Genomic DNA, 11537 nt, shown 5'->3' with positions numbered 1-11537 from the left:
TGACATAGTGTCATCTAACAGGTAAAGGAGACACAAAACCAGCACAATCTCACCCAGGGGCAGACAAAAGAGTTCATGTCCTATAAGGCAGACTTTGACCAAGAGACCAGCTTGTGAAAGCTGATGGAGGGTTGGGAACATGACTCAATGGAAGAGTGCTTGCCTACCATACCAAAAGCCCTGGGTGTGATCTCTAGCACCACATATAATAAACATACACCAGTTTTACATTCCTCCTACTGACACTGTTCTTGGAGACTACAATTTAATCTACTATGTTTTGAAAGGTTATGTCTAGATGGTAACTAACTCTTGTGTTTGCTTTTTATCTATCCTTGCCTTAGTTCCCATTTTTTTTCACTCACGTTTCCTCATATTGTGTATCCCACTAATTTATCAACAGATAAGCTTTGATTCATGGTTCTATTTTCAAGTCCCAAGCTAGGAAACCACCAGACCTTTAACTTTTAATGAAATGAGCTCTTTGATAAAAGATAGAACTTTGCTGTGCCTCAAAGATAGCAATCATAAAAATAATGTTTCTATTATGGAATAGAGTAACATATATAAATAGTTAAACCCTGATGAAATATGAAAAGCCCCTCCATAACATAAGCCCTTTGTGTGGGGAATTGTCTTGAAAACAGATGCTTACTTTGAAATACACATGTTTGGATACAACCAAGATTTTTTTTAGATTTGTTTATTTTATTTTATGCGTATGAATATTTTACCTGCATATATGTCTGTGTATCACATGCATGCCTATTGTTCATGGAAGCCAGAAGAGGATGTTGGCTCTTCTGGGACTAGAGTTACAGATGGTTGTGAGCCACTATATGAGTGCTATGAATCAAACCTATGTCCTCTGGAAAAATAGCTAGTACTTCTAACCACTGAGCAATCTCTCTAGCCCTACAACCAATATTTTATTTTATTTTTTATTAATAAATTTTATTTAAATTAGAAACAATCTTATTTTACATAAAAATCCCAGTTCCTTCTCCCTCCCATCCTCCCATGCTCCCCACCTTCCCATCCCATTCAACATCCACTGCCCAGGGAGGGTGAGGCCTTCCATGAAGGATCATCAAAATCTGTCAAGTCATTTGGGGTAAGGCCTAGGCCCTCTCCTGTGTCTCTAGGCTAAGGTAGTATCCCTCCATGGAAAATGGGCTACCAAAGACCATTAGTACACTAGGGATAAATCCTGGTTCCACTACCAGAGGCCCCACAGACTGCCCAGTCCTCCTAGCTGACACCCACCTTCAGGGGGCCTGGTTTGGTCCTATATTGGTTCCCCAGCTGTCAGACTGGGGTCCATGAGTTCCCAATGCTCAGGTCAGCTGTTTTTGTGGGTTTTCCCAGCATAGTCTTGAACCCTTTGTTCCTCACTCCTCTCTGTCTAAAACTGGATTCCAGGAGTTTGTCTCAGTGCTTAGCTGTGGATCTCAGTTTCTGTTTTCATCAGCTACTAGATGAGGTCTCTAGGATGGCATTTAAGGTAGTCATCGATCTCATTATAAGGGGAGGGCATTTAAGACAGCCTGTCTACTATTGCTTAGATTCCTACTTGGCTCATCCTTGTGGATCTCCCTATGACCAGATTTCTCTTTAAACCTATAATGGCTCCTTCTATTTATTTGTCTCTTTTCTTGCTCTCTTCTATTCATCTCCCCCATTCAATCTTCCTGATCCCTCATGTTCTCCTCCCCCTCCTCTTTTCCTCTCCTCTGTCTCCTAATCCCCCTCCAGCCCCCAATTTTCTCTGGAGTTCTTGTCCCTTTTCCCTTCATGGGGGTCTGTGTATGTCTCTCTTAGGGTCCTCCTTGTTTCCTAGCTTCTCTGGAAGTGTGAATTATAGCCTGGTGATACTTTGCTCTATATCTAATATCCATATATGAGTGAGTACATACTGTGCTTGTCTTTTTTGTGACTGGGTTACCTCACTCAGGATGGTTTCTTCTAGTTCCATCCATTTGCCTGTGAATTTCAAGATTCCATTGTTTTTTATTTTTTTCTGCTCCATTGTGTAAATTGCCACATTTTCCGTATCCATTCTTCGGCACAATCAATATTTTAAATAAAAATATTAAATACACTTATAAAAATAATAATTTATCAGGTTCTGTCGTATGACCAAAATCTAGAATCCATAAAGACAAAAAGGAAATGTCAATCACTAATCACATTTCCTAAATAAATAAATAAAATGAAGCGGATCTCCACCAAGCTTCCTACTTTGATGGGAGCAAAGTCTATCTAAATTGCCTTAATTTCACATTGTTAAACAAACAACCCTCTACGAAGACGTTGATTGCAATCTACATTGATTTTAGGGAGAAAATGTTCTAAGCAGAAAACATTAAGAATCTGTGGTGCTTATTAACTCTATTTCTCACAGTAGTAAATTATCATTCAGGATTTTATTTTTAAAAGGAAGTCCCCCTGTATTTGGTAGCATGTCAGAACCACAGCAAGCTCAACAAGGCTCAGTAAATGAGGCTGCAAGCTCAAACAAAGCTGCTTTTTGTAGAGCTCCTCTTTCACCTTCCAGGATGTTAATGGTCAGCCCACTCTCAACAGGGGATCAAATTACCTTTGCTTGAGCCTACACAGACTAACTTACCCCTCCACTAGGGCTTCCATCCCTAGCCTTCCCTCCCAATCTTCCCACACCCCTCTTCAGGAACAAACATTGCCTGAGCTCCCCACACAGGCCTCACAGGGCCCCAGTGAAGAGGGTGAAATCCTGTGAGTTGAGTAGTAAATACCCCTCCCTGCCCCCACCTCCCTGCCCCCACCTCGCCCTCAGCCAGAGCACACAGGAGACCTAACAATAGAGCTGAGACTGCTCTGGGTTAAAATCAAGGAAGAGCCACAACTTAAACTGACAAACCAGCGACAAAACAGGGACAAACTTCAGCCAGGGATGTGGTAGAAACGTAATATAAACAGCCGGCATGGAAAATCAGTCTTATGTTATTGGGGTGGTCAAAGCCACTCTCAAGAGAACCTAGCAGAACCAGAGATTCAAGCAAATGAAATGTATGGAGACTGCATCAATTGTCTACCCCATGCTGGAGTTTCTTCTAAAACAGGGTCGATGAAATGTGAATTAAGGAAAGAAAGCCTGTTTCCTGAGCCGTGAAAAGTTATGCTTTGTCGGAGGGTGGGGGCGATTTAAACAACTGAGCCCCACTATTAGAAAATTAATTATCTTTGAGCACATTTAGATTGACACAGAACCTAAAACTGCTGGACAAGAAAAATCAAAATAACAGGCTGTCTGCTGGGTCTCTTCACATCATCCCCAAAAGAGAAGACAGTAACTTCTCCCTTCTCAGACAGACCCAGGCCAGGATCCTGTTCCTCCTAAAATGGCTGGGAGCTGTAACCTTCCTTCCAGGGAAACACTGGGACATCAGGAAGTGGCCCAGCCATGCCCCACACTAGTCTCACCCAGCACTTTTTGGATCCAGCTTATTCTATCATCAACCTAGATAAAAATAAATAAATAGATAGATAGATAAATAAATACACCAGTGAGAGATTAACCAAAGAGTAACTGAGGGCATTTCTACTCAGATCCACAAAGCACAGTGAACCGTGGGCATACTCAGAGAGTCTGAGGCAAGGGAAAGTTGTGAAGACAAACCAGGGAAGAGCCTATCTGATGTTTTCAAACAATAACTCTTGGTCACAATAATTTTTAAGAAGCATGTCATCAATCGAATGTTGAACAGATGGCTCCTCAGCAGATAATCTTAATGTACTTTTTGTATGGGGTTCTGCTAATTTCCCATGACAGTTACTCTCAAAAAATGTAAGAATCCTTTCCTAATAACCTGTCAGCACCGTTGACATTTTAGGAATTTTAAATAAGGAACTCCTCTTTAATTCTCACACAGGCTCACCAGCCTGCTCTCTGAAGCTAGATTCTGACCTCTAGGCTTTTTTTTCCACCAATCTGCCCTGAATAACTTTCCAATCTTTTGTAATTTATTCTTTAAGCTCAGCTTTCTTATGTTCCCCCTCCCCAAAAAACATTGCCCAGCAACATTGCATACAGTGGCTTCTGCTTCCTCTAAGCAGTGATAGGGAGCACTTGCCCATGGCTAGAAGCCCCTCCAGATTTTCTAAACTTGCATAATAGTCTTTATGTGTTCTCCTCTCTCTCTCTCTCTCTCTCTCTCTCTCTCTCTCTCTCTCTCTCTCTCTCTCTCTCTCTCCATGCACACACATTCACATACTCAGATCTTGAAGCCAAGGACAAAGACAATGTCTTTTTGCTGCTTCTTAAACATAACTTTATTGCTAGAGCACAACTCGCACAATTCTTAGATGGACAAATTCCAGTCAATACAAAAGTATAGCTTATTTATGACATATACTTACTTCAACTGTCAGTTTAGGAAAGCAATAAAAATATCTCAACCTAGGTAGCAAGTTGAATTAATAGATGCTTTCTTGGTGCAAGTGCTAATATGTATTTGGCATATTTAAAATGGCTCAGTCTAAAGCCATTGATAATCTGTGATATTCCTAAATAGCAGCTCAAGGGATCTCTTTGCTACACAAGCCTAATGGAAACCAAAGAATTTACAAAACACATTGTTCCCACATGCAAACTTAAGAAACATTACTTCAGTGTTGTTTGGAACAGATTACAAATTACAGTTTAGTTAATACTTTCAGAACTTTCACTTTGACCACCAGATCCTTATGATTGGCTAACGCTCTGATTTTTTTAACACATACTCCAGATTCTTTGAATAAAAAAAACAGTGAGCTCCTGCTGAATTCTTTCCTGGATGATGCAAGCCCTTCACTTTTTATGTTGTCATTTATATTTTCAAAAAGGGTAAGGATGTTAAGAAGAATCTCTCTATCCCATTCTTTATTAAAGAGGGAAATCAATTCTGATGGGACTTTACAACTGACCAGCTCTCTTGTCATGGCTGGATTTTCAGTGAAGTTTATAATTAGTTTCATAGTTTGTATCTTGGTGAAGTGATTTCCCAGGAATAACAAAGCAAAAAAGTCTGGAAAAGAATAGGAAAGCAAATGTTGGTAATGATTAGTTACAGTCATGTTTGTTAACAGTCTTAATCCAGCCATCTGCACGGCTGAGTCCAAGCGACAAATCATGGTATCGTCACATACTTGACTGATGTAAGTTTTAATCTTGCCCTGATTTTCAGAATTAACACTCAAGTTATTAAGGGCATTGTAAGTCTTTTCCCTAATAATGGGGTCTCTCGTTTTTATCAGTTTTGCAATAATTGGGACACCACCTAGTTCACGTATGGCATTCTGATTAAATGAATATGCTGCATTGTTACCCAGCGTGACCAAGGCTACCTCCTGAGTAAAAGGGTCATTTGTTCTCTCCAAGATGTTAAGGACCTTTTGAAGGTCAGGGGCGCTTAGAATATCATCAATTTTATAGGGAAAGCTGAACTTGCCCCTGCGTACAGGCCATGCTGCGGCTGGAGCCTTGGTGCTCTTACTGCGATTCTTTCTCTTGGCTTTTCCACTTGCCTTGCTCCTAGCCCTAGAGCCACTCCTGCCTGGGTGGCAGCCTCCACCCCTACCTCCTGGGCAGGGCAAACTCGATGCCAGAGTCCTGGTCCCAGAGATGTTACCAAACCTGATCCCTCTACCTGCCTTTGCACTTGCCTGTTCCTTTAGGATCTTGAAAAGGGCCTTAGCCTTAGCTTCTAGGCCACCTCCACCCTGGGATTCTGGGTATGTTTCATTCTTTACACCTGGATCATTCTCCTGTCCCACCTTTACATCAGCCTTGGCCTTTGAGTCATCCTGAGGTTTGTCTCCTGCCTCAACCCCAACATTAGTCTTAACTCCTTTCTCAGTTTTGTCCCCAGTTTCTGATTTGTCACTACAAGACTCTTCCACCTCCTCTTCCTCTTCTTCCTCCTCTTCCTCCTCTTCTTCATCATCCCACAGTTTCTCATTCTCATCTTTTCCCCAGGTCAGTCTGTATACACAGTAGCAGGCACCAGCCCCAATGACCATGCCAGCAGCCACACATCCAGCTTCTCGAGCACGGCCCATGATACAGCTGGGGTGAATCCCTTAACCTGTTCACAAAGCTGGCTTGCTCTGGTCCAGAGTATTCTCAGGTCAGGGGCAAAGTCTTCAGCTCTTGTAGGTAGAAGCAGCTAACAGCAGGTACAATGAGACCTGGAGGAAGGAAAAGATTTTAGACTTTTAACTTCTCCAGTTGTGCCTTTCTACATATAGAGACTGAATCACTTGTCTACAAACATATAAATGTACAGAGATATTTGGGGCTTGGTATCCTCATCATTATCCCTTTCCTTTATCTGGAAACAATTTTGGAAGTTTTCTAAACACCCAGATTTTCCAACCTTATGTTCTTCTACCCATTCCAAGAATGTTAAAAGGAATAGACTTATATGTTGCCTATGATCTTTACCCTGCCAAACGTCCTGAGTCAGGGTCACAGGGTCATCCTTACATATACCCTCAGAGATCCAAGTAGTCCCTTGCTCCTTTCCAGACTCTTGCAGATCTGAAAACAAAAGATTACAGAGGTCTTATCTGAGAATTCAAGAACCAGATAAATCACACCCCAAATGGGTATATATATCCATCTTCTGAATTTCCAGGTCCTTGCCCTCACTGCAGTGTTTTTTGTTTTGGTTTGGTTTTTCAAGACAGGGTTTCTCTGTATTGTTTTGGAGCCTGTCCTAGAACTAGCTCTGTATACCAGGCTGGCCTCGAACTCACAGAGATCCACCTACCTCTGCCTCTCTGCCTCCCAAGTGCTGGGATTAAAGGCTTGCGCCACCAATGCTGGGCTTCACTGCAGTGTCTCTTATCTTCTATTACCTTCCTCACTGCACAGGAATGTGGCATTATCTCCTTTCCACTCCTCCTTGGAAAATCATTCTCCTGTCCTATCCCACTACCCTATTTGTCATTTCTTCCAAAGGTGACACTACATACCCTAATGTGAAGAAATGAACCTCAGTACCTAGAAATCAGATAGACTTTATGTGCATCATCCGCACTTGCCTCTGCCACTCCGACTATCTTAAATACAGCCTCTCACTCTATTGAACAATTATATCGATTTTCACTGCCCTGCAAAATTTCTTTTCTCCTTCATCTCAGTTCCTAACTTCACAAACTTAAGGACTAACAGACTGGGTGCCTATTAGACTAACACTTAGGACACTGCACCATACAGGGCTTTAGAATAATGTCATCCCCATCTCCAATGCAGCATTCTCTACAGATATCCCCACCTAACCATCTCCTTCTGAGTTTCTTATCTGCAAAAATACTACCCTTTGTAAGCTCAGGACCAAAGTAAAGTGGGGCTGCAGAGAAACAAAGGGAAAAAAAACAATAAACAGGGACACAGAGAAAGTCTGAGTTCAGTCAAGTTCATTGTCACCATTATAATCTTACAATCTACCCCAGGGACCCTCCTCCCAAAAAGTGTCATCACGCTTCCTCTGACCTACTGGATTCAAGAAAATTTTCCTCCTTCCCCTGCTCCTCGGTTTGGACCGGTCTTCAGGAGCAAGATCCACAGATACAGGCGCCTAAGGAGAGACAAAACACAAATCTAAATGCCAGCTTCCCCAAATCTGGGAACCTGGTTAGTCAGACTGATTTCATGATTTTATTTCTCACCCTACCCCCGGTTCTCTGGACTCTGCTGACATCGCTCTGGCACTATATTACTACATCCTGGCACTCCTTTCTGCGATGGTCGGCCATTTTCCCAGCAAAAACCACACCTCTTTGGAAGCGCAGGGCTGGAGGCAGGCCCAAGGAGTACTGAAAACTCAAGCTGTGGAAGATGACAGATCTATTCTCCCCAACCCAGCCCACCCCCAAAGATAGCCAATTTTTCCCCTGTAGAATTTTGAGAACTTTTCTTTTTCCTGGGGAGGAGACAGGGGAGAATAGACATGTAGATTGCTGAAGATTCAATAATGGTCTCGAGTTATAATAAAGCCTTAAACCATCAACACCCATTTGCAAGCCTCGGGCAATCTCAGCTTTAGATTGACATGCAGAAATTCGATATCAATTATTTCTTTTCTCCAAAAGGTATTGCACTGTACTGAATGACAGAGGATAAGAGTTTCACTGCCTCAAAATCCTGCCGTTGTAGATGCACCAATTCATACCTGCCCTTCCCGATTCTAGGTCCTGACATGCCAAAGACTCCCGGAATCCAAAACCTAATCCGGGGACTCCCCTGGAATCTCTAACTCCAATGTCCACCGTTTTTGTTTTGTTTTGTTTTGTTTTGTTTTGTTTTTGTTCTAAGAGGGTCCGAAGGCATTGCAAGTATGTGAAGAGAGCAGGCTGTAATCTATGCTAACTGCTACCGACAAAACAGCGATCCCCGAGCATCCCCCATCCACAACACAGACCAGCTGGGATCCAGGCAATTACCTTCTTCTCCTTCCGCAGCAGGCCTGCCGGCTGTCGAGCAATAACACAGAGAGAACAAACACTGATCCTAGGCCAGAAGTAGAACAACGTCTGCACACGTCGGCTTCGGCTCACGTGAGGGTCACGTCACCAGTGAGATCAGGACTCCCACTACACTCCCGCCAACACTGCGACAGGAGGCAGCCTTTCCCCTTCCTTCCTGGCCACACCAGATTCTGCTATTCATTTCCTCTTTGTTAGTCCCCCACCCCAGAAGGAGCTTCTTTTGTAGTTGGGATTTGCCTTTGTATGGTTAACACAGAGGCTGCCTTGGCCCTTTCTTCCTCTTCTAGGAATAATCTTGGCTTTTCTTTATTCCCACCCCCAGATGCTCTTCCCTTTTCCCCTTTCCTTTTCAGCTGGGAAAGTCCAGCATTTTCTCTGCACTCCTATACCAAACAGGATTTTAGAAAAAGAGACAGAATAAAATTGATTTTCTTACATTTTTCTGCCCACTTGTTAAAAATCAGCTTTACTTTTACATTAAGGATATAAAGTTTATGTTTTTTAACATTTATATTTTGTTGGAGAAAAATCTAAGCAGAAAAGGAAAAGCAAGTGAACCTCACTAATTGCAATATACATACATATATGTTTGTGTGTGTATATATATACATTTATCACACAAAAATATTTCTACTGATTGCAAAAAAATAGTTGCTTTCAAAGTGCTCTAATTAATTTGTTTTTTAAAAGAAAACTGGAATTTTTTGTATGATTTATGAATACTCTAAGACAGCCAGTTGTCTGATTTGGACCATTTTATACAAGCTGCTTCTGCAATTTGGTTAAATAAAAGCAACATAATCAATCCTAACTTATTTAATTACGGTAAAATATGTGTTTAAGTACCCAGAGTCTTTACTGATTTCTACAGGAAAGATCTGATGGCTGTAAGACCTGGGCCTGAATTAGATTCAAGTCCACTAAAGCTGAGACAGCTGAGAATGAGAGAAGATGGGATGGTCCCATTCTCTCTGCCCTACCAAGAAATGAGGAATGTGCTGCTTTACATTCCAGAGGCTCTCATTCCCTGATCCAGGCAGCTGTTTGTTGCTCAGTCCAAACATACGTACACACTCATACTGGTATGGGTAACCACAATAATATATACCACCTTTATTCAGATAACAAACATAAGTAAATGCTTTGGTTCCCTCATGCCTTCCACAAATTCCCAAGAAGTATCTCTGTATTGCATAGAAGAGCTGACTATTCCACCTACCTCTGCCCTTGTTCATGGTGTCCCCTATCCTGAGAACATCCTTGCCATTCATACTTAAAATGAGGTGATATCTAAGCTTGCTATTGAGCATCTTTTCCACACTATCTGTTGGATATTTCAATCTTTTCAAAGTAAAAAAAAAAAAAAAAAAAAAAAAAAGTCTGTTCAAATCCTTTGTCCATTTAAACAATTGGATTATTTAATTTTCCCTTATTGCTGAATTGTTTGAGTTCTAACCTCTTACAGAAAGGCTCCTTTGAAAAAATTACAAGATGTCAGTTCTCAAATTAAAAAGAAGGTTTATTGAAAGTACTATATCAAATGTCACCATTTTTTCTGTCGGTCTTTCAATTCTTTATATTTGTACAAGGAAAGAAACTGTTAAAAGTGGGATTAAAGGCATGCACCACCACTGCCCTGCCGGTTTCCTGTTATATACTATTAATGAAACATAATATTGTAAAATATAAAACAGCTTTTTCGTACTACTCAATACATTTTCCTTAATTTATCTAAAATTAATTTAACAATCCTATTTAAATCCTCATGTTTTTGACCCTTTCCCATTCCTTCATTTTCAGTCTTTCTATGTCTATTTTTTATATATGTCTTGTAAAGCATAGTTTAGTTTTGTATAAAGTCAAACTGAAAGTCCTTGTATTTTAATTGGGGGATTCAGCCATCTATATTAATTGTAATTGCATATTTGAAGCCTTATCCCTGACATCTTATGCTGTATTTTCTATATATTTTCTATTTTGTGTAATTTCTTTTGTTGGTGTTAAATCTTTTAGGGTCTTCCTGACATGTTTTCCCCTTTTGCCACTGGAAAATTCTATACTATAGTGCAATTTTGTTGGTAGCTACAATTATTTTTACACACACACACACACACACACACACACATTTTTGTGGTTTTTCAAGACACGGTTTCTTTCATGTAGCCTTGGCTGTCCTGGAACTTGATCTGTAGACCAGGCTGGCCTCCAACTCACAGAGATCTGCCTGCCTCTGTCTCTTGAGTACTGGGATTAAAGGCACCACCACCACTAGCAACAATTATATTTTCATCAAACAAGTAAATATATTTTCTCCTATTACCACAATTTAATCCCTAACAATAACTACCTTAACTTCCAGCAAGATGCAATTTTAAAGATTAATTTTTATTATTAGTGTGGGGTGGGGCTGTGTGTGTGTGCATGTGTGTATGATTGCAGATGCCCTCAGAGGTCACAGGTCTCTGATATCCCTGGAGCTGGAGTTATAAATGGTTGTAAGTGGCCAGATAAGGTTCCTGGGAACAGAACACAGGTACCTGCAAAAGCAATACTCTTTTTTGTGCTCAGTGCTCTTGATTGCTGAGCCATTTCTCCAGTCCAAGATATCTTTTAATATGCTTTCAATTATATTCTAATTCCAATTCCAAATTTGCTTATATCATCTTGAATATAGAGGTATAATAATGTTATTACAGTATACCACTATAATTTTAGAAGTTTGTTTTGTTTTTGTTTTGTTTTTTTCTTTTGTTTTTGTTTTTTTTTTCCTCAACAATTGCATTAAGCCCCATAGAATGTTGCTTGACTGGCTGGTTTTGTGTGTCAACAAGCTAGAGACATATGAAAAGAAGGACCCTCAACTGAGAAAAAGCCTCCATTAGATTCAGCAGTAAGGAATTTTCTCAATTGTGTACAATGAGGAGCTCCCTGCCCATTGTGGTTGGTGCCATACCTGGGTTGGTGGTCCTTGATTGTTTAAGAAAACAGGCTGGTAGTCAAGGCAGAAAAGAGCAAGAAAAAGAAGG

At 40.8% G+C, this 11537-nt stretch overlaps 1 protein-coding gene across 2 annotated transcripts; it reads right to left on the bottom strand.

Annotated features, from left to right (window-relative positions):
* Positions 1 to 4310: 4310 nt before the first annotated feature.
* Armcx1 (armadillo repeat containing X-linked 1) lies at positions 4311 to 7580 on the bottom strand. Of its 2 annotated transcripts, none has more exons than XM_051179334.1 (3): positions 7521 to 7580; positions 6464 to 6559; positions 4311 to 6207 (listed from the first exon to the last, which is right to left on the bottom strand). In XM_051179334.1, exon 3 carries the CDS (start codon positions 6076 to 6078, stop codon positions 4675 to 4677), a length of 1404 nt encoding a protein of 467 aa, XP_051035291.1. In that variant the 5' UTR covers positions 6079 to 6207; positions 6464 to 6559; positions 7521 to 7580; the 3' UTR covers positions 4311 to 4674. The 2 variants fall into 2 exon arrangements, with proteins under 2 accessions (XP_051035291.1, XP_051035292.1); XM_051179335.1 differs by having other exon boundaries at positions 7517 to 7537.
* Positions 7581 to 11537: the final 3957 nt, after the last annotated feature.

Source organism: Phodopus roborovskii, unplaced genomic scaffold (genome assembly GCF_943737965.1).
Source record: "Phodopus roborovskii unplaced genomic scaffold, PHOROB, whole genome shotgun sequence".
NCBI lineage: Eukaryota > Metazoa > Chordata > Mammalia > Rodentia > Cricetidae > Phodopus > Phodopus roborovskii.
The sequence above is the reverse complement of the archived record's forward strand: the minus strand, read 5'-3'. Positions and strand labels throughout refer to the sequence as shown.